Genomic DNA, 21,108 nt, shown 5'->3' on the forward strand with positions numbered 1-21,108 from the left:
TGTTGTGGTTGCGGATGCGTTTTTTTGTTTTTTTTGTGGTGTCTCATTTTCCTGTGTCAACTGAAAGAAGGTTGAAAAGAACCGAAAGCAAAACTTTCTCTTCATATTTCCCATATAAAAACCATTAAAAATGTTGAATAAAAGTCTGTTTGCTTGTAAAGCATATTGCTAAGCTCCTTCCGCTTCCGCGACCTCACCCTTTTCCGTTTCCGCTTTCGTTTCCCGTTCCCGTTCCGTTACCGTTTTCGCTTCCGTTCTTGTCCCCTGCTCTGCGTACCGCTCAATAAATAGGTTAAGGAAAAAACTGTATCACATTTTCAATTACGTCTTTGTTCGTAGCACCTTCATAAACATACTCTCACCTCACCCTCCGCCAATCGATCCCTCTTAGCCCCGCCTATGTACAGACCTCTAACCTACCATACAGTTGGAGAAAAAAATTGCGCTTCGGATTTTATCACAAAAATAATTACAACTCTGTGCGAATGCACCCAACTCCAACGCTTTGCCTCACCTTGCCACGCCTAAACTAACATTGCTTCTAAGTCCCATCTGTAAACCTTAACCTGGACGAGATGCGTCCCGAATTGGTTCCATTAATTCCATTCCTTTCACACCCATATTTTCTCTTACTCTCTCCATTTCCCTCACCCACTGTGCAATCGAATAGCTCAAAAAAGGCTAAAATCGGAAACTAAAACAGGGAAATTAATACCAATTCTCATTGATTCGTTATATACCAAGTGATTCTAATTCTCTTGTGATTTAAAATCTCTGAAGATTTGATTTAACCCAAAGAGGCACCTAAGAGTATGCTGTGAAATATTTCACTTGCATACTTTTAGGCACGTTTCCAGGCCATTTCATATTATTTGAAATTTTAAACAAAAAGAGTCTTCAAATCACTTTTAACAACTCCCCGAATCTTACCCACACACATTTCCAGTATTTTCTATTTAAAACTGTAACTGCAGTGAAAGTTTTTCTGCATCCACTGATCTGATCTAATGACAATGTTCGTGTTTTTATTGGTGGTGATGTCGATGAGATGATGTCAAAAATCAGTCTCTATTGCAATTTGTTCTATTTTATGTGGGCTTGCTCTATTTCTGGTTCTCAGTAAAAGTGTTAAATATTTTATTAGAATTTTGCATCTTTGATTTTTGTTTTCTTATTTGTTTTTCATCATTTTGTTTTGTAGTACACCTTAGAAAAATATCACATTCTTTCTTCGTTCGTTCGAGAGACATTTTTATGTGTTTTTTTTTTTTTTTGGTTTTTAGGTTTTTTGGTTTTTGTTTTACATTTTGTTTATTTTGCTATTTCGATTTTGTATGTATTTAAAGTTTTATTTACACATTTGAGTTTTCTTTTCGCACGACTAAAATATATAAAATTTAAAAAATATTTGATTGAGGTCATTTCAGAATTATTGCTAAGTATTTCCTCCCCCTTTCCGAATTGCCACTCCAGCTTTTCTCCCCGCTCTCATCCCTTCGTTTTCGTTTAACCACTCGAATTTGATCTAAAAATGTTTTCTTAGTTGCATCTTAAGTTTCGTATAATTTGTAGACACCGAATCTCTTGTTTATGTATATATAAAAAAAAAAAATGTTTGAAACATTTTCCTCTGTTTCCGCGTCTCCTAAGACTTATGTAAACCCCTATAAATATTTAAAGAGACACGACAGCTAAAGTTTAGAGCTTAGGTGAGAGAGACTGTTGAGAGAGTAGGAGAAATAAATACAATTTACTTTAGTTTGCTTTAGTTTACTTTAGTTTGCTCACAACATCAACAATGAAATATTATACTTTATAGACTTTATTTGAGGGACTTTTGTTTGGTATTCTGTAAAAATCTCAAAAAGACGCCTAACACCGAAAAATATATTGCATGTACTACATTTTATGTTTATTATGCTTCTGCTTTTTTGGTTTTCGCAATCGTCTTTGTTTTTTGTCTTTCTTCTTTTTTTTTTGTATATTTTGTTGGTTTTTGAGATGGTATCCATTTAATGTATTTACATACATGAGTTAGTTGCTGTTAACAATTTAATTGGTTTTAGACAAGTTAAAATTGTTTTTCATCATAACGCAATTCTCGTATTCCTTTCCTTGTCTTTGCTCAACACGAAATCAAAGTGTAACCAAAACTGATTAAAATGATTTTGACTACAATATAGAACATTGTTATATGGTTATGCCTTTTCTTTTTTTGCAAGTGAAACCTCGAAATTGTCTTAATTTCATGAAATCGTAGTTTTATTTTGTTAAATTGCATTATTACATTAAAACTTCCATGTATTTGCTAAATGATTTGGGGACACCCAAGGTCAAGTGACTGATGATGACGGTTGAAAATAGATTAATAAAGCTTGAGATACTAGGACTTTGTTGTTAATTATGCTAATTCCGGCAGGATAAATATTATACCATATAATACAATGTACGAACTCTAGGTCATCGAAATAATAGTATTTTGAAAAATCATGAAACTTTCGAGTTTGGTGAGGTATACCCAAGATCTATAGATCACCCCGTTTTGGGTGTCCCCGGTGGTGAGTGTACGTGTGGGAGTGGAATACCATTAGTTTTAATATATGCTAGTATATATTTTTTTGTTTGGTTGAGTTGCTTTCGCGTATTAGTCAAATGAACAACATTTATATTTACTTTTTTTGGGCTTTTGTGGGTTCTTGTTTTTGTTTCAAAATATGCACGTCATGTGTATAATATAATGTATGTATATAATGTATGTATATATATCTATTTATATAAGTAATAGACACCGAAAACCACGTGTACATTTATGTATCTGTATATAGATATATTCTATGTATAATATTTGGATTCCTTTCATTTTTATTTTTCCATTTCCGTTTCCGTCTTATTTGGATTTTACTTCCGCTTCCGGTTCCGCAATCGCCTGGTTGTTGTTGCTGGGCTTTAATTCTAGGTATATCAATAAATATTGTATTTAAAAATGCATTAATTGTTAATGCCAAAAGTTTTCGTTGTTGAATTTTGTAATGTAATTTTCTGTTACACGTATTTTCCTGCATGTTTGTCAATGCCTTAAAAAAACTGCCTACGTGGTAAATTTGTAATATAGGTATATGTATGTATATACGAAATAAGAGTCTTGAATCCCTCCAATTTTTGGCTTAAAATCAATTTTGCTCCTCTCCGCTTAGCACGCTCACAAAAAAATTCCAGTACTCTATTCAATTAAATTTCGCCTTAATTTTGATGGTGATTATTTTGTATTTCATAGTTTTTCTTTTTTCTTTTTCCTTTTGTTTTTTTATTAACATTTACTTGCACACACACCTAAGAAAAAATTACTTTAATTTTAGGGGTTTCTTTAATTTTGTTAATATTGCTTTCCTTTTTGGGTTCCTTAATTACATTAAATTTTGTCGTATCTTACCGAAATGGAGTATCAATGACACGTTTTTTGTTTATTTTCTCCACGTTTCTTACCTTAGTTTCCTAAAATTCTTTTAAGGCGCATTTTCAACTATAAACACAAAATATAATGGGTTAACTGAAAGTGAAAATCGACGGATGGTTTCGTATCGACGGATGTGCCCGAGATGGTCAAACAAAAACAGTGTTCATTGCAAAAAACTTTATTAATAAATACTATCAAATAATAATTCCAAAATAATAAGGGTTTCCAAAAAAATCATAATAATCAAGAGTGTCATAATTGTAATAATAGTTACACAAATAATTCATTCACATACACAGCTCACAGCTTATTGTTGTTGTTTGTTGTGCTTAAAAACTTAAATTAGAGCTTGAAAAATTAAAAAAATTAAACAGAGTTTCTCAAAAAGATTTCGGCATTTGTGATGTTTACATACAAAAATTAATAGGTATGGTACAAAAAAAAGAGTAACTTAAAATAGTAAGATTACAAATTTTGCATTATACTTGCTGGTTTTTGTGTGTTTTACAAAAGGCAGTGTTGTTGATTTTTGTTTGTTGTTGCAGTAGCATGTTGTTAGAAAATAAATATAGTAATCAAAGAAGAAATCGAGAAACCTATAATTAGTTCCACTCAAAAATTCACTTCGGATTGATAATAATAATGAACTAAAACTATAACATTTGCTAGAGGCCCTGATCTTTGACGGTTCACATACTGACACAATCGAAAATGAAAAACTAACGAATCGGGTTAAAAAAACGATCTGTTGTTGTCTTTTCTTTACAATAAAAACATAATGTGGATAGGCAAAATATTTTGTATCTAGAAGGCATAACTCAAGGGTTGCGGTTAATTCGTTAAACTATCACATAACATAGGTACATATATATATTCTCAAGGCAAATATATATTCGCTAAAATTGAACACTTAAGTTTGGAGAGAAATTGTAGGCAGAACTGTGTTGCTGGAGAATAAATAAATTACAAAATATAATCGAAAATCGGGGATCTCACCATACGATATGGGGATCCCCGGTGGATGGTAGATCTCCCCATGCGCTGACTTCCCTTCTCTCTCTCTCGCTCTCGCTCTCGCCTTCGTTAACGCTATTGCCATCTCTCTCTCTGTCCCTATCGCCGTCCCTATCTCTAGCTCTATCCCTATCTCTATCTAACTAACTATTCTCTAGCCCTCTCCGGTTGGTAAATTAGGATTAGTTAACGCTTCGCTTTTAGCTTTCAGCTTCTATGTAATTATACGCTTTGACATTTCCTGTCTAGACTCATTTCGTTACGGGATATATATTTATTTTTTGGGGGCGTGTGGATCGTGTGTGTGTGGACTGCTCGTGGATTTTGTGGGCTGTTTTCGGTGTGGTTAGTTGCTTCTCTTTAATATTTAGTTAAATTATGAGGTACTTGAAACTTTTTGGCACAGTGAAAGTTTTCATTTACTTTACTTCTACCACTTTACTTTGATTTGTTCTCATTTTTTGTTTTACTTTCCACTTTTTTGGTACGGCAAATATTCTCCTTAGTGCGTTAGACATTTAGTTAATACAAAGAACTATTCATTCTACTCCCCATTCTACGCAATTTGAATTCTTTCGGTTTTTTTGGATTTTCATTTACACTTTAATTCGATGTTCTTGGTTCAAGGTTGTGGTTTGTTTTTTTTTATCTATCCTTTAAATTTCTTTAAATTTTCTCTGTGTGCTGTGTTGAACTAAGGTAAATGAAGCAAATATCGGTTGAGAAATCATGTTTGACCTATGGGCTTTCCCTATTTTATTGTTTTTATTGTTTAATTGCACATTTCGTTTCCAGCGGACGAACGGTGCGGCAGCAGGGTTGCCATCACCGTTCAATTTCTCTATTGCTTGCCATGGTTGCCATCGCTATAAACTATTCTTGCCTGTTCAGCTTGTTTGTAGGTTAGTTAAAACTTCAATGTTGTTTTCTTGTTGTGATCACAGTTAGTTTTGTGTTGTTGTAGTTGCAGTTTTAATTGTAATTGCTATTGGTAATTGTTAATTGTTGCTATGTTTGTTTTTTAGTTATGATTTGCCTTGCTTTGCTTCGCTTGCTTTGTATATAAATTAAACTATTGACGGTGGTAGATCCCATTAGTATCTCCTAGCTTTTACAATAATCCTAGAAACCAACTTCGACTTACCCCCTGAACATATTTGTAGATCGGTCAACCGAAGAATAAGTAATGCTTGCATCGTTGAAACATTGTTTTTACATTTAGTGGTTGGTTGGTTGGCTTAGTTTTCGTACAGTTGCTGCACTACGATTAACTAAAATCCCAATTAGCTTATTGTTTTCTGTGGTAGGTAACAGAGTTTTCTCAGTTATTGCATTGATACTTGCAAAGTTAGTTTCCTCTCGCTTATTTCATGTTTGTTTGTACAAATTGTTGCTAGTTTAGCTTCTATAGATCGGTGTAAAATTAAATATATTTTATCTATTGTGTATATCAACGGCAGATCTTGCGGTACAATGTGTGTGTGGTACATATGCCCCTCGTTTTTTGTTTCGGTAGTTTCGGTAGAAAATACAGACTATTTTGTTTATTGCTATTGCAATTTATGTTGCTATTTGTTTGTGGCTGTGTTTCTTTCGTTAATGTGTTTAGAAATAAGGTTGTCTTACAGAACCAAAACGCATTTCGTTCCCATTTCAGCACTTAATCATAGGTTGTAGAAAAACGTAATCGTGTGCCTACGATGATTTCATAATCGTAATCCTAACTCACACATAATATTTATATATTTAGAGAGATAGGTGTATATATTCAGAATCTTAAACACTTTAATACCCGTGCTAATTAGTTGCCCGTAATTTTCTTGTTTTTCACTAGCTTGCACCAAAAGAAAAAAAAAAAAAAAAAGTATAGAACTCTGGCGAAAAAATGTGTTTACATTGATCTAATCGTAGAGCTTCTGGTAATAATAGGATTTATACATAGGCTTCATTGTATCCTGTATTCTGTGTGGTATGTGGGGGTGTGTGTGTGGCGGTGTGTGGCGGTGTGTAGAGGCTGATCCTGGAGCTGGTTCCTTATCTGCGTAGGAGCCGTCTCCTACGCGCCTCATCTCAGCGCGGCGCATTGTGGATGTGGGTGGTCAGGTGCTTCGACAGGTAGTCCGCCCGCGCGAAGCACTTGCCGCAGGACTCGCAGTGGTACGGCCTTTCGCCGGTGTGGATCCTCAGGTGGCGGGTGAGGTCCGACTTGCCCCCAAAAGCCCTGCCACAGAAGAGGCACACGAACGGCCTTTCGCCGGTGTGCTTGCGCACGTGCAGCTTCAGGTTCTCCTTGGAGCGCACGCACTTGCCGCAGAAGGGGCACGCGAACCGCGAGGTGGCAGGCCTGTAAGGAAAAAACTCCGCCAATTAGTCGTGATTTATTTAACAAAAAACTAATAATACTCATATTAAAATCATTAACATTTATTTTAGGTATATTGAGGACAGGCCTTGCCATGGAAAATGATTTCAATCACTTTTTAATCTTGACTACTACTACGGAAAGGCAAGTTAAAATTATTAAAATGTATTCTAAGTACTCTAAGTAAATGATATTTCTTTGAATTATTTTTTTTTATTTTTATCTTAGCTGCTTAAAAATCGAAAAAACAAAACCCAAAAATGTGTAAATTATCAGAGATCCCTTAATAATTTTTTAATAAGCTAGGGTTATTAAAATGTATTCTAAGTGCTCTAAGTAAATTATATTGCTTTGAATTATTTTTTTTTTTATCTTAGCTGCTAAGAAACCGAAAAAACAAAACCAAAAATTGTTAAATCTCTTTAAAAATTTTTAATAAGCTAGGATTTTTAGTAAAAGAATATATAAGACTAATGCTTTTTGTTTTAAGCATGGGCTTAGCATGTTTATCAGAAAAACAAAATCTTTCCTACTTGGAAATAAAAATAATAAAATTACTCATCCGCAGTGTGGGTCTAGAACCTTTCTTAACATAGAAATCTAAAACAAAAAAAATTGGAAAAAATGTTGTTTAAACAAGAAGATTCCATGATCTATTGTAGTAATACTTTAGAATTTTAAATACTTCAAACATTTTTTCTTTTTCTAAACTGGACAAATTACTCATCCGCAATGTGGGTCTAGAACCCTCTTTCAACATAGAAATCTAACTAATAATCTAAAAATAATATTAAATAACCTTTTCCAAATCAAAGAGATCCCATAATCCATTATTAACTTTTAGAATTTCTAAAATTTCAAATATTTTTCTTTTTCTAACATACTGAAATTACTTATCCGCAGTGTAGGTCTAGAATCTTTTCTATCCAAACTTCTATCATAAGATCAAAGAACTCACCGCTTGTCCCGCTGTCTTTCGGCGGCATCGACGCGCAAGAAGTTGAGAATGGAGGCCTCCTGGGGATTGAGTCCCAGGAACTGCTCGTTGGGAATGCGCTCGGCGTTGATCAGCGAGGTGAGCGAGCTGAGTGAGCTGATGCCACCGCCGCCGCTGGAGGCGGAAGCGCCCGCTGCTCCACCGCCGCCACTTCCGGTCACACCGCTTCCGGTTCCGCCGGAATTGACCTGCGCCTGGGCAGCGGCTGCGGTGGCAGCGGCCACGGCGGCAGCAGCAGCAGCCGAGGATGAGGAGCCAGCGGCCGAGGTGGCCACCAGTGGCAGTGAGACGTGGCCCAAGTGGCTCGGCAGCTGCGACTGCGGATTGTGGTGCTGATGCGGATGCTGGTGGTGATGGTGGTGGTGGTGGTGGTGGTGTGGGTAGGAGGGATCCGTTTCCAAGTGGTGCAGGCGCGACTGCAAGATAAGGTATTTCAGAATTTAGATTATATAATGATTATATTGGCAAATTGATTTTTATAGATGAGTATTGAATTCCTTAGCCCTAAGCTGGTATGAGAATTGTTTTCTATTATTGAAAGTGTTTTAATAAAAAGAAATAAAAATGATTCCTTAATTTTAATAGAAGTAATAGGTAGAGTCAGTATTTTTCATAAGAAATAATACATTTGAATTAACTAATCTATCAACTTAACACATTCCTGAAATGTTTTAACTTTCTTGTAAATTAGTTGTACTTAAAGATATTGTTTAATGTGGTTTTCCTATATTCTAGATTTCCTACTTTTTATTTAAAGCAGTTTAAAAATATAAAATTTAATATATGTATTTGTTATTTAATTCTTAAGAGAAGTAGTTTTAATCAGTTTTCTTTTATAAACGGAAATCTCTTTTGATTTTTCTTATATTATTTCTCTGCTGAGTCAAAAGCTCTGTTAATCTACAACATCTCTATAGTTTTCTAACACACTCTTAAATTGTTTATAAGCAGATACATATAGCTTAAAGTGTTTTTTTAAATAGTGGGTATAATTTCCTAGACTTTATAGTTTAAGATGGTACGATATGATATGACATATATAGCCTCGAAGCACTCACCCGCTTGTTTGTACTATGAATGCCGTCGGAGCTGCTGATGTTCGGCTCGGTGGCGCTGGTGGAGGCCGAGGCCGAGGAGTTGTTGTCCTGGTAGAGCATCGTGATGCCGGCGGAGTCGATGGTGTTGTCCTGCTCGTGCTCCTCGATGTCGTTGGTGGCCCGGCCGCTGCCCGATTCCGCTGCCTGCTCGTCGGCGCAGGCTCCGCCCTCTCGCTTCACATTCACCCGCAGATCCTCGCCCTCGTCGGCCAGCATGGGCTCCTGCGAGCTGGTGACCACATCCTGGTCCACCGACGTCACCGACGATCCCGAGGCGGAAACGGAAGTGGGCGCTGCCACCGAGACGGAAAGCGAAGAGGCTGCACTTCCGGCTCCACCCAGTCGCCCAATGACGCCCACACTCTTCTTGCCATGGAGGCGCTCGAGGGCATGGTTCAGCCGATGCTTCTTGAAACTCTTCAGGTAGCGGAACTGCATCCCACAGACGTCGCAGGTGAAGAGCTTGTCGGCAGGCAGGCGGGCCCGATGATTCTGCTCCTTGTGCTTGGCATAGGCGCTGCGGTAGCGGTACGATTGGCCGCACTGCTCGCAAATGAAGGGCTTCTCCTCGCCGGGACCCACATGTGGATGTTGCAGGGCAGCATGCTGCTCCAGCAGCCAAACGTTCGGAAAGTGGGCATTGCACACCACGCAGCGGGTCTCCTCCTCGATGGTCTCACCACCGCCAGGGGTGACTCCTGATCCTGGTCCACCGCCGCCCGAGGAGCTGAACAGCGAGGAGCAAGTGTCCGAGGGACTCTTCAGCATCTGGCTGAGCTGCTGGGTGAGCAGTGGCGGCGTGGACGATGTGGAAGAGGAGGAGCTCTTCTCCTTGAGATCAGAGCTGCCACTACCACCGGCTGCTCCGGCCAACAGCAGTTGGGTGTACTGCCTCAAGCCGGCTGCATCGACGATCACGCTGCCCGATCCCGAACCAGATCCTGATCCCGAGCCAGATCCCGAAACCGAAACCGATCCCGCCAGGATGGGAGTGCGACGCTGGCGCTGCAGGAGCTGCTCCAGCGACTCCTTGTACAGCTGGGCACTCCGCTCGCTGGGCAGCTCCATGATGGTCACCTCGTCGCTGTCGGCTGAGCTCCGCTTGCAGCTATCCTCGCCGGAATCGTTGGACATGGCCGTCGTGGAGCTGGTGGCCATTTGCTGGGGCGAGGGCGAGGACTTCAGCCCCTTTCCCTGCTGCTGCTGTTGCTGTTGCTGGTAGAAGGCGGTGGGCGTGGGGTAGCGAAGGTTGAAGGTCGCGCCCGTCGCCTGGCCACCACCCCCTCCTCCTCCTCCGCCCGCCTGAGGTTGCTGCGGTTGCTGTGCGTGTTTGTACTGAGTGTCGCCGGATCCGGATCCCCGACTGGTCGAGGGCGTGGCGGTGGTCGCCGTCGCCGTGGCCGTCACCGCCGGCTGGTAGTCCTTGGTCAGCAGGTCGCTGAGTGTGGTGAAGCGGTGCGGAAAGTCCTTGGGCGCCGCCAGCAGGCCACGAGTCCTGCGGGGAACGTGAATCATGAAGGCTTTGTTTAGGAGCTGTATTTTTAACTCATTTAATTTTTTAACTATCTCAATAATAGTTTTAAAATGCAACTATATCTTAGAAACGAATGGAAAAACTGTCCCCCACCTTATAGAAATAAATATGGTATCGATCCTCATCATTTTTAGGAAATTTTATTTTGTGACCAGTTTTCGCATTTTTTGTAAGGGGTTAAATCACTTTTTTTGCCAAAAATAAAAAAATTTCCAGGTTAGAATGCCAATCGATTGGAAATTAAACAACGAGCTCAACGAGGTATGATATTCCTCATTCTGACTTATACTTTTGTTATGCCAGCCAAAAAACTGAACTTTTTTGGTGAAAAAAAGGATTCCAATTTTTGTCAAAAATACGAAAATCAGATTTTTGTCAAAAATGCGAGATTTTTTTTCGGTTTTTTCATCGTAGCTCAGCCAAATTAAGGCGTACAGCTAAAAGACCGACTGTTTTGAGCAGCTTGCTTAATATGCTAACGATCCTGATCACTTTTATGGAAATTTATTTTTTGACCAATTTTCGCATTTTTTGTAAGGTATAAAATATGTATCTTATTAGTTGCACTAGCACAATTGTTATTGATGTGTTACTTTAACCTATAAGATTGGATCACTCACCTGAGGGCCTCTTCTGCCAGCCAGGTCTGGTGGTGGAGCAGGCTGAGAATTCTGGACGGATCGATGTCGAAGAGGCTGAGGCCGAGGGGCGAGAAGGGGAAGGCGAAGGGGGTGGGGCAGCGACTGGCGGCCATCGCGCTCATCGGGGAGCTGAAGTTGCGGAGCAGCTGTGGGATCAGAAATGGGTATATTCAGTGGGTTTCTGGCGGTACAATCGATATATGGTGTGCAGTGCCTCTTTCTGTTCTGCTTTTTGTGTTTTCTTTTCTTTCTTTTTTTTCTTTGGGTCAGAGGTCGGGGCTCAAATAAAGTATTCCTTAGTTCTAGATTAAGGTGAGGGGGGCTGCTAGACTGCTGGGGAAAGTCCTTGTCTTGGCTGGGGTATTGAGATCTATTTCCTGGGGAAGGGGTGGGGGCTACGTTTCCAACTCATGCAAGGCAACTGAATACAAGGCAAGCAAACACTTAAAAGCTCACACAAAAAGACATCTAGATGTGGACAAACTATCTGGCAGATATGGCAAATGAAAGTACGGAAGAGTCGAAACGATAAGTCGATAGAGAAAAGGAGAAGAAGCTGCAGGAGTAATGGATAAGTATACTTACATACGTGACTGCTATCTATGGTCATGAGTACATTTGGGAACGAAAGATTACTTAGGACTAAAGTAGAGTTCTTAAAAAACAGTCTTACAAGGAGATCCAGATTCTTTAATTTTGTTGTTCATTCAAATGATTTTCGTGGGTGCAATATCAAATAGATAAGAACTTAACTCAAAGGAAAATAAAAATCCTTATGGAATAATAGAATATATTTATGAAGAATAGTTCATTTCAAAATAAATTTCAAAAAATTCACATTTAATAAATTTTTGAAAGACCGTTTTCTCAGAATTCTAAAAGTTATGTTTACAAATATTCAGTTATGATATATAATATATTATAAGATCTTCATAATATATAGACTTATCCATGGCTTAGCCACGTTCTTCAATAAAAACTCGAGATGTGAAAAATATTTTTCAATATTTTTATTTATTTAGAATTTTATTTCATTTTCTTCATCTCTTTTTGTGTTCCATCTTTTAGCTTCTCCACTTGCTTCTTTCATTCTTTGTTTTCATTCTTTACTCTGCTTGTATTTGTGTGTAAGAGTGTGTGAGTGTCGCGTGTGTGAACAAGTTCTTAAGTTCTCATTATGTTATATCTTTTCAATCGCTCGACTACTTGAAATGTTGTTAGGCATAGACTATAGACTATATAGCTAGCTATATATGACTGATCCTCCTGCTGATCCTATAGGTTTTCATGTTCTGCACGTAATTACTTCCACTTTCTTTTGTTTTTCTCTCTAGTTTTAGCTTGCTGTCTTGATTCCCTCTCATTAGCCATCCATTTTTCTCGGTTATCATTCTTTGGGGATTTTTGGGGATAATATTGGGATTTGGTTAGAAATCAAAACTGCTTTGGATGCCCTTCTCTGGAACCCTTCAGAATCTTCTTCTCCTGGCTTTTCTTTTAGCAATCTTCATACTTGTTTGTGTTTCGGTTTTTTGTTATAAACTATGATATGCCTTGCTTTGCTTAAATATTTTTTCTTGTTTTTTCCCTTCTTCAGTTATGCTTGTAATAATTTTCATATAAATTTGTTGTTCTGTGTTTGAATGTGGGGACTTTTTTTTTAAGTTTTGGATTGCCTAAAATATGTTTTTTGGTTTGACTGCGTGTAAGTAATTGAATTCCATTTCTTCTAAAATATTTTTCTTGATTGCTTCTATTTTTTTTTTATTTCTTGCTTACTTTTTGTTTGGTGCCTGATAAGCTGCTCTCTTTAGTTTTTAGTTCTCGAGTTTTTTTTAGTTATTATTCAGCATTGGGTCAACTCGAAAAATGAGTCGAGTCGAAAATTGAGTGGAGAGTTCTTGTAAGTAATTATTCTTGCTCAGTGCTTTCGGTTTTTTTAGTTCTCGTTTCGACTACGAAAAAAATATATAGTTTGCGTATATTTTTAACCTTCCATTTTGTTCATTAGTAATAATTATTTTTTGTTTTTTTTTGGGTATTTTCCATATATATCTGTTGAGTTCCCATCAAGCTCTCTGGCATATAGAGTACAAAGTACCATATAGAACTATATATGTATATAGTTCCAGCTCGGGTGTGTTGGTATGGGTGCTGAGTGTGTGAGTGTGTGTGTGTGAAACAATAAGGAATGTACATGAGAGTGAAATGGTTTTTATATATATTTTTATTCGATTTTGTTGGTTTCTTTCATTTGCTTTTTATTAGCCACAAAATATCAAAATCTTATTTCGAATTATAAAAAAAAATAAATGAAAACTAAATTGTATCGATTGGAACTTAAATTGCAGTTTATAGTTCTATATATATATGTGTGTATATATAATTTGCATTATTTTAGAGTCATTTTAAGTTTACGCTCGCTCAATAAATAATGGGAAATCGCTTAACTTAGGATAAGGTTAATGAAAAATGTTTGATAAAACTTAAGCAGGTGATTATTTAAGATTTAGTTTTAGTTAGTTAGTCGCTGCTGCTCTTAGTGAATTTTTCGGCCTCGGCCTTAAATTAATTATTGTATAATTCTTCCGTCGCATTCTCTTCTTTTTTTTTTTGTTGGTTTTCTGTGTGGTGTGTGTTTACAGTTAGTTAAGAATATATATTTATATAAATTATTTATGTATCTTGTATGTCTATATTGTAGGAACATATTGACGTAATCATAACGTATTGCAGCTATTTGTTCATCCTCTTATTTCGGTTATTGTTTACTGTTTAAACTTTCTTCGGATTTCGGTTTGTTGTGAATTTCATATATATTTTATGTTTTCTGTGGTTTTTTAACCGCCTTACTCTGTTTATTAACCCTCTTGCTAGGCAGTTCCTTTGCATTGGGGGAAAACAGCCCATTAATTCCACTTCTTTTCGGAGGAAAATCCACTTTGGAATGCCTTGAACTCAAGCTGTTTTCCCCGTCGCGTTTTATTGATTTAGGTTCAATAACTTAGGAGAAAATATTTAAAAAAGTCTAAAAACAAACAAATAATAAGTGTTAAAAAATATTTGTAAAATTATTTATGAATGAGCCTCAATAGGGAACTTACAAAAATTTTCTCAACCGTCGTTTACTAAAACTATTAATTTGCTACCCATTTTCATTTTTCAACTGTCCCACTTCGTGTGTGCTGCTATTTTTTATTATATTTTATATAATTATTTTGGATGCTTGGCTTGAGTTCCCAATTCAAGATCGATTGAAACGAAAACCACTACTCGGGAAACTATTATTGTGTTTTTTCTTTTTGTTCCATATTCTTCAAAAATTATTGAGGAAGGTTAAAAATGTATTCGTTTTTGTTTTCATTTAGCTTATGTCGAAAATATGGTTTTTCTTTTTGGGTTTTTAAATTTATTAAATATGTTTACATTGTTTTGTGGTGTTTTCCATCAGTGAAAATAGTATTATTCTCTTTCATTACTAAAAACTAGTTTAATTTTTTGATAAATTGGTTTCTTGTGTGTCTGTGTTTTGTGTGGCTTTTCCTTCCATTTCTGATCGTTCCAAAACTTTTCTCTCATTTTCTTTTTGGGGATATGCAAAACTACTTTGTTGTTGTTTCTACTTTGTATCTCGATTTGGTTGAGTGTGTGTGTGTGTGTGTGTGTAGTATAGCTAACTGCCTAAAATTCGCAAATTTTCCTTGCAGTTTTCTAATAGTTTTTCCTTTTTCATTTTTCCTTTTCCTTCATTTGTTAGAAACTAAGTTCTTTTTTACATGCCGTAAGTACTTTTTGTATAAATGTAGGTGTGGTTGTCTGTGTGTGAGATATACTAATGTATAGGTGTGTATGTATATTTAGTTATATATATATGTATATATAGATCTCAATGCCTCCCATTGCTCGCTAAAAAAATAACTATCAAAAAAACTGCAATTTCCATTTTTGACTTCCTTGTTCTTGTTTTTGTTTTTTTTTTTGTCTTTTTTACCTTTTTGCTCTGCGCGTTTTTATAAAATATTACTTTAGTATGTATAATGTATATATGTATTGTATATATATATTTTTTTTTGGTTTTCGATTTTTATTTTATTTTTTATTCTGTTTTTTGTTTTGTTTTTAAAGGGGAGTAGGCACTACAGTGTTGTTTTTTCTCTCTTTCCTCTTTACCTTTTCTGACGTTTTCTATTTGGTTTTCTCATGTGTTTTTTTCCCACGCTAATTTCCAAAAAATTGATCAGCTTTTCCTCGTCGTTCGACAAATATAAAATAAGCCCCACAAGCTATGTACGTAGTATTAACAATTTTCCTCGCTGGTTCAGCCTAAATTTCCCACTTCCGCTTCCACTTCCGTTTCCGCTTCCTCGCCTCTCTGTATATGTGTGAGTTCCTTTCTCTGTGTGTGTGTGTGTGTGTGTACGTGTCTTGAGCTTATACCGAAAAAAATTGTTTACAACTTTTGAAGCTTTCTTTTAGGTTTCCAATGTCCTGCTATTTGTTTTCTTTATATATTACCATATATAAGTGTGTAGATATCATATACTTTAACTTGACTTTAGCGTATCAAAAAGTGTGTACGTTGTGTTTTTGTGTGTGGGAAATGTACATTTTGGAGAGGATATTTTGGGGAGGGGGGTCTTTCCGCACTGATATTCTTTAAAAATTGGTTCTATGTTTGTCTCCTGTTTAGCCTTACTTTAGACTTGCTTAAAAGTTTTGCAGTGTTTTTTCTGGATAGTTTTTTTTTACCATGTTTCAAGTCGAAAAAGAAATTTTTTCAATTGACCGATTCTTTTCTTAAGTTTTGTAATGGTTGCTGTGCTTTTGGGGGCATTCAGAAAATTAGTTTTTCAATTTATCTCAATTTAAAAACCATATTGAATATGATTTGAAAATATTAAAAAATTAAAGAACTAGTTCTTCTGAAGCCCCGAACTCACATACCTATTTTCAGTGTATTTTTAAAACGTATTCGTGTTTGTTTTTGGTTCGTTTTTTTTATCTATGTACAGTATGTCCTCGAATTGTTAGCTTGGCACTCAAACATATTTTTTGTTTTTTCTCTTGTTTATTCTTATTGGGGGTTGTTGTTAGGGTTCTTGATGTTGTTATTGTGGTTGATTTAATACGCCGATGAAACCAATTGCTAGTTATCATTATGTTTAGTTTATTGCGTTTCACTGTCCCGCTTGCTGCGCTTACAAGTTTCGCTTAACGAACAGAAAAAGGCATATTCAAAGTAAGGATTTGTCAAACAGAAACACATGCGGTATACAAAAAATATACTACGAATACTACGAACAAACAATCTTTATATACTTTGACTACAACTCAAGTTGTTCTCATTTCCTTTGTCATTTGTCATATTTGTTTAATGGTATTTTTATCTTTTTTTTTTTTAGTATTTTCTTGGTTTTGTGGTTTTTGGGTTTATTTGTAACACTGTAAAAAACGTGGAAAACATCTATGAGCTGGGTGTAAATATCAATTGTTACTTCTTGTCCTGTCTGTCGTTTATTTAATAATTGTTTCTATTTATCGGTCTATCGATCCTTTCACTGTGGGTACTTAAATTATTTGTATTGTAGGTGATTATGTAAATCAATGAAGAAGGCAATTCGTCAACAGGGTACATGTGTGTGTGTAGGTATGTGTGTGGCTCAATCAATCAATCGTTTTACGGTTATGTATGCCACATTTTCGGGGACCGGAACTAGTTCCGCTGAACTACGTTCATCAGAATTATCTATTTACAGTGTATGAGATTGTGGTCTATAGCTTATTGATTCGCTGATTGTATTGTGGTTTGGTTTTCGGGAACTAGTTATCTAACAGTTCGTTTGTCTTGGTTTATTGTCACTTGAGAGAGAGAGAGTTCTATTGGTAAATGCGTATTTTTTTCGGAACTAGTTCTGATCCTTGAGTTTGGAAATAGGGGCATACTTTTCAGCGCAATTAAGATTTATTTAGTTTGTTAAAAAAGGCATTTATTGTGTTCTTGGGGCAGAAGGTCCTTAAGCAGGGGTCTATTTATTGTATAAAAACCCACACTTCTAACTACCCTGTGGTAACAAAAAAAATAGGTACAATTTAAAATCAAAGCACTGACTTGGTTCGCTCTTCGTTTATATTTCATCTATTGTTTAATTGTGTAAAAATCATCCTTTACTGTCTCGCTTATTACTCATTTCTCGTTATAGTTTGCTGTTTGTTCTTGTTGATTAGAGTTAATTAAAAAAATACGTTTCAATTAAAAAATATAAGTCGATTGTAAACATTTTCTATGTATGTACGTAATGCGTTTGTAAAGCATTTCCTCCGCAGCCATTATGTTGTCTGTTTTCCATATTTCTATATCAACTTTTTCAACACTTTTTTGTAAATTAGATTTGTGTTTAAATATTGGTACTATTGTTGTTGTTTGCTGTTGCAGTTGTTGTATATATTTGGTTGTATATAATATATATATATATCTAGATATACACTGAGCGATATATGCATATATAAATATTGTTTGTTGCTTGTTTCTGTTTATGTTCTGTTCTGTACTGTTCTGCTGTTCATTCATTAGTTATATTGTATTGGAAGAATCTGTGTTTACCCTGAGCACTTTTTCTGCTAGAACAAATTGAAAATGAAAATTGAAAACGAAAACATGATTGCAAAAAATGTCTATGCCAAAAATGAAAACCGAAACGAACGTTTTTTCAAAAGGTTCTCTTGCCGAAACTTGCAATTTTTGTTTGTTCATTTGATTTTTTTGTTATGTTGAGTTGGAATTTGATTTTTTTTGGGAATTTTGTTAGGTAATTTTGCATAACTGTTTTGGTTGTTTTTGTTTTATTAATTTATTGATTCCGTTTTTGTATCTTGTATCTGGTATCTTTTTGTGTGCCAAAGCTTCTTTCTCTAGGTTCTAGGTTTTTTGTCGATCGAATTTCTCTTGGAATCGCTTTCAAAACGAACTAAAAACATTTGTATTACAGTAGGTTGAGTATGTAAATGTTGCTAGTATGCATTGTATGTATATAGATTTATATAAATTCGACTTGTATGCAATTCTAGCGTAATTGTTAATTAACTTTACTTCCCTCGTCACCGTAATGTTGCTCCTCTTCTTCTCTCAACTGCTATTGCTGTACAAGTTGAAGCTTCGATTTAGGCATATATGTATATCCTAGGGGTTGGGTGTGTGTGTGTGTGTGTGTGTGTGTGTTGTCTGTGTGTGGGTGTGTCGCTATTTATATAGGTTCATATATAAATATCCTTACTTCCGCTTTTTCAAATATCTTGTATACATATATAATTTTGTATTATTCCTCTTGCCGTTGTGTTTCTTGTTCTTGTATATATAATTTTAAATTCCTGTTTCCTTTAAAATGCATTTTTGCAGTTACGCCTAATGATATTTTTCTTTTTCTTTACCATTTGTTTATTTATCTTAGGGTTTTTTCCTGTGCTGATAACTCAAGGTAGAACCCAAAGCAGAAATCGTAAAACCGAAGCGGAATATCTGAATATATATGGTGCTTTTTTAGGTGCCTTTAAAAATACATACTAAATTTATCCATATCCTTAATCCTTTTTTTCTTTAGAAAATTTCAAAACTAAATCTTTTGGAAACTAAAAAAGCTAAATCAATTTTGAGTCTTTCGTTTCTATTTAGGCCTAAAAGTTCATTACTCGTAAAATTTCCACTAAAAATTTGTGTTAGCATTGATTTGATCCAAAAGTACTTTTTTCTCTCTTTTCACTTAAAAAAAAAACTGGCAACATTTGGAAATCAAAAACTTCAAAAGAAAACGAACAGAAAAAGTACTTAAACAAAGAAATTAAATTAAAAACAAACTGTGTGTCGATTTTTTGTTTGCTTTTGGGGTCAATTGGCAATTTTGTATATTTTGCTATATGTTTATTAATTATATTGTTTTGCTGTTGTCAAGGAACTTGTTAGAAATTTTCTTCTTGTTGCTGCTGTTTGATGGCTTGTTGAAATATTAAAAATAAGAAAATAATTGAAACACAAATTAACGTTTATGGGGGAACCAAACTAAGGAACTTTTGATCACAACTTAAGCGCTAAGCAAAATCAATTCTTATCAACTAAACTTAATAAATAGTAAACCATTGAAATGAGGGCAAATGAAAATGCTGACACAATGAATTTTTCAATGATATGTGAAAAGTTTGGATGAGTATAAATATGAGAAAGTGAAAAATGGTACGTAAAACGTAGAAAAAAGGCCAAAAGTTTTAGGATTTTTTTTATTTTCATTTCGTTTCTTTCTCCACTTAAACTGTTTGTCGCTGCTTATTTTCATTAGTTGATTTTGAATTTAAATTTTAGTTTTTGACATGTGTGTTTGGTTTATTTTATTTTTTTTGCGGTAGGCTGGTTTATTTCCTTTTCTCATATAGCTTACAAATTCATTGTGTTCTGGCTGAAAATCGTTTAACAAAATAATATGGATGTGGGTAATACATTAAAGAACGGAAAGAAGTTCGAACTTATCAAAGAAATAAACAAAAAACATATCAATTTGTTGCCACGTTTTTTTAGTTAAATTGGTTTTGTTTTGTTGCTAAAGCTAAATAAATTTCATATAAGTTGGTATAATAATAATAACATTTCGCTTAAACATTTAAAACTAAATATATATATATCTTTATATATATTTATGTAGGTGTTTATATTAAAAAAAAAATTAATAAGAGACACAGAGCATGAAACATTGTGTGTATGTATGTGAGAGTGTTTTTTTTTGTGGGGGTTGTTTTCAGTGCATTTATTAAATTTAAAAAAAAAATCGCAAAAAAAATATTTCCTCCGGAATCGAAGCCCCTAACCCTCGCAGATCCCTCTTTCCACCGATTTTCTACTCTTGTTTCCTTGGAATGTTTTGGTTTTCTTCTCCGTTCGATTTTCCCTGTTTCCCTGCTTTTTTTTCTGCGGCGGCTGTGCGAAGACTTTTTGGTCTGGCTGTGCCAAAAATAAAATCAATTGTTTCCCCTTTTTTTTGGTTTCTAATTTCCCCTATTGAAATGCAATTAAAATTATCGAGAAAGCTTTTGTTTTTTTTTTATATATTTATTTATCCATTACTTTTATCGTTATTAATTGTTTATAATTTTGTTTCTAAAAGGCCGAAAATCACAATTTTGTTTTGCTTTCTTTTTCTTCATTTGTTCCTAAAGGTTAAATTTTGTTTCGTTTACGCTTGATTATGTTGGATAATTGTTAATGCAGATATCCGTTGTGTTTGCTTTCGTTTAAACATCACAATTATTGAATTGATGCCTGTTGCTCCTACTCCCCTAAGATCCTCTAATACTGCATGAGAAAAGTAAGCCAACAACAAAGGTAAAAAATGGCAACGCTTTCCCTCGCTTTTCCAAAATGCAAAGCAAATAATTCTCCTTCCCGTTTTCTTTTATTTTTGGTTTTTTTTGGTTAAATATTTTGTTATCCATTAATTATTTACTATATTCTTGTAATGCTATCACAGCCAAATTGTTTAATCCAAAAGTTTTTGTGTTTGTTTCCGTTTTTTGTTTCCTTTGCCAAAAGTTTTTTTGTTTTTGGTTTAAAATTTAGAATTTTGAATTTTGCCTAGCGTGCTTTTAGTGTGCGTTTGTTGTTGCCTCTTTTTTCTTAATATTTTAATATTTAAAAATTTTGTTATGTTCTTTTTTGCAGCTTGTTGTTCCCAATCCGTTGCCAAAAATCGAAAAAAAAAGTCTTCGCCCCAACCGCAGAAACGAGATAATGGTTTTTGGTTTTTCCCTCGATTTTCACGTTTTAGCCCCAGCTACAAAAGTTTTTCACAAACTTCCTTGGTTTTTATAGATAATTTTTTGTTTTCATTTGTTTAAAATTTTGAGATCGATTTGCATTTCTTGTTGTTTCGTTTGCTGTTGTTGTTGCCGGGCTAATCACTTAAGTGGGTGGAAAGGTTTTCCTATAGCGAGGGTCTCCGGAGCTTCGGGTTCCATCAAGCCAAAGTAGAGA

General features: G+C 35.4%; 1 protein-coding gene across 4 annotated transcripts in view; it reads right to left on the reverse strand.

The window, feature by feature from the left end:
- Positions 1-1,249: 1,249 nt before the first annotated feature.
- Positions 1,250-21,108, reverse strand: part of mamo (maternal gene required for meiosis) — a 159,293-nt gene continuing 139,434 nt past the window's right edge. For all 4 annotated transcript variants that reach the window (XM_070997415.1, XM_036820755.3, XM_070997416.1 and 1 more), the window contains 4 exons: positions 11,079-11,245; positions 8,886-10,419; positions 7,789-8,243; positions 1,250-6,812 (listed from right to left, as the gene is read on the reverse strand). In XM_070997415.1, coding sequence (XP_070853516.1) covers positions 6,539-6,812; positions 7,789-8,243; positions 8,886-10,419; positions 11,079-11,245 — 2,430 coding nt within the window. In that variant the 3' untranslated portion in view covers positions 1,250-6,538. The remainder of the gene's footprint in view (positions 6,813-7,788; positions 8,244-8,885; positions 10,420-11,078; positions 11,246-21,108) is intronic.

Source organism: Drosophila suzukii, chromosome X, assembly GCF_043229965.1.
Source record: "Drosophila suzukii chromosome X, CBGP_Dsuzu_IsoJpt1.0, whole genome shotgun sequence".
NCBI lineage: Eukaryota > Metazoa > Arthropoda > Insecta > Diptera > Drosophilidae > Drosophila > Drosophila suzukii.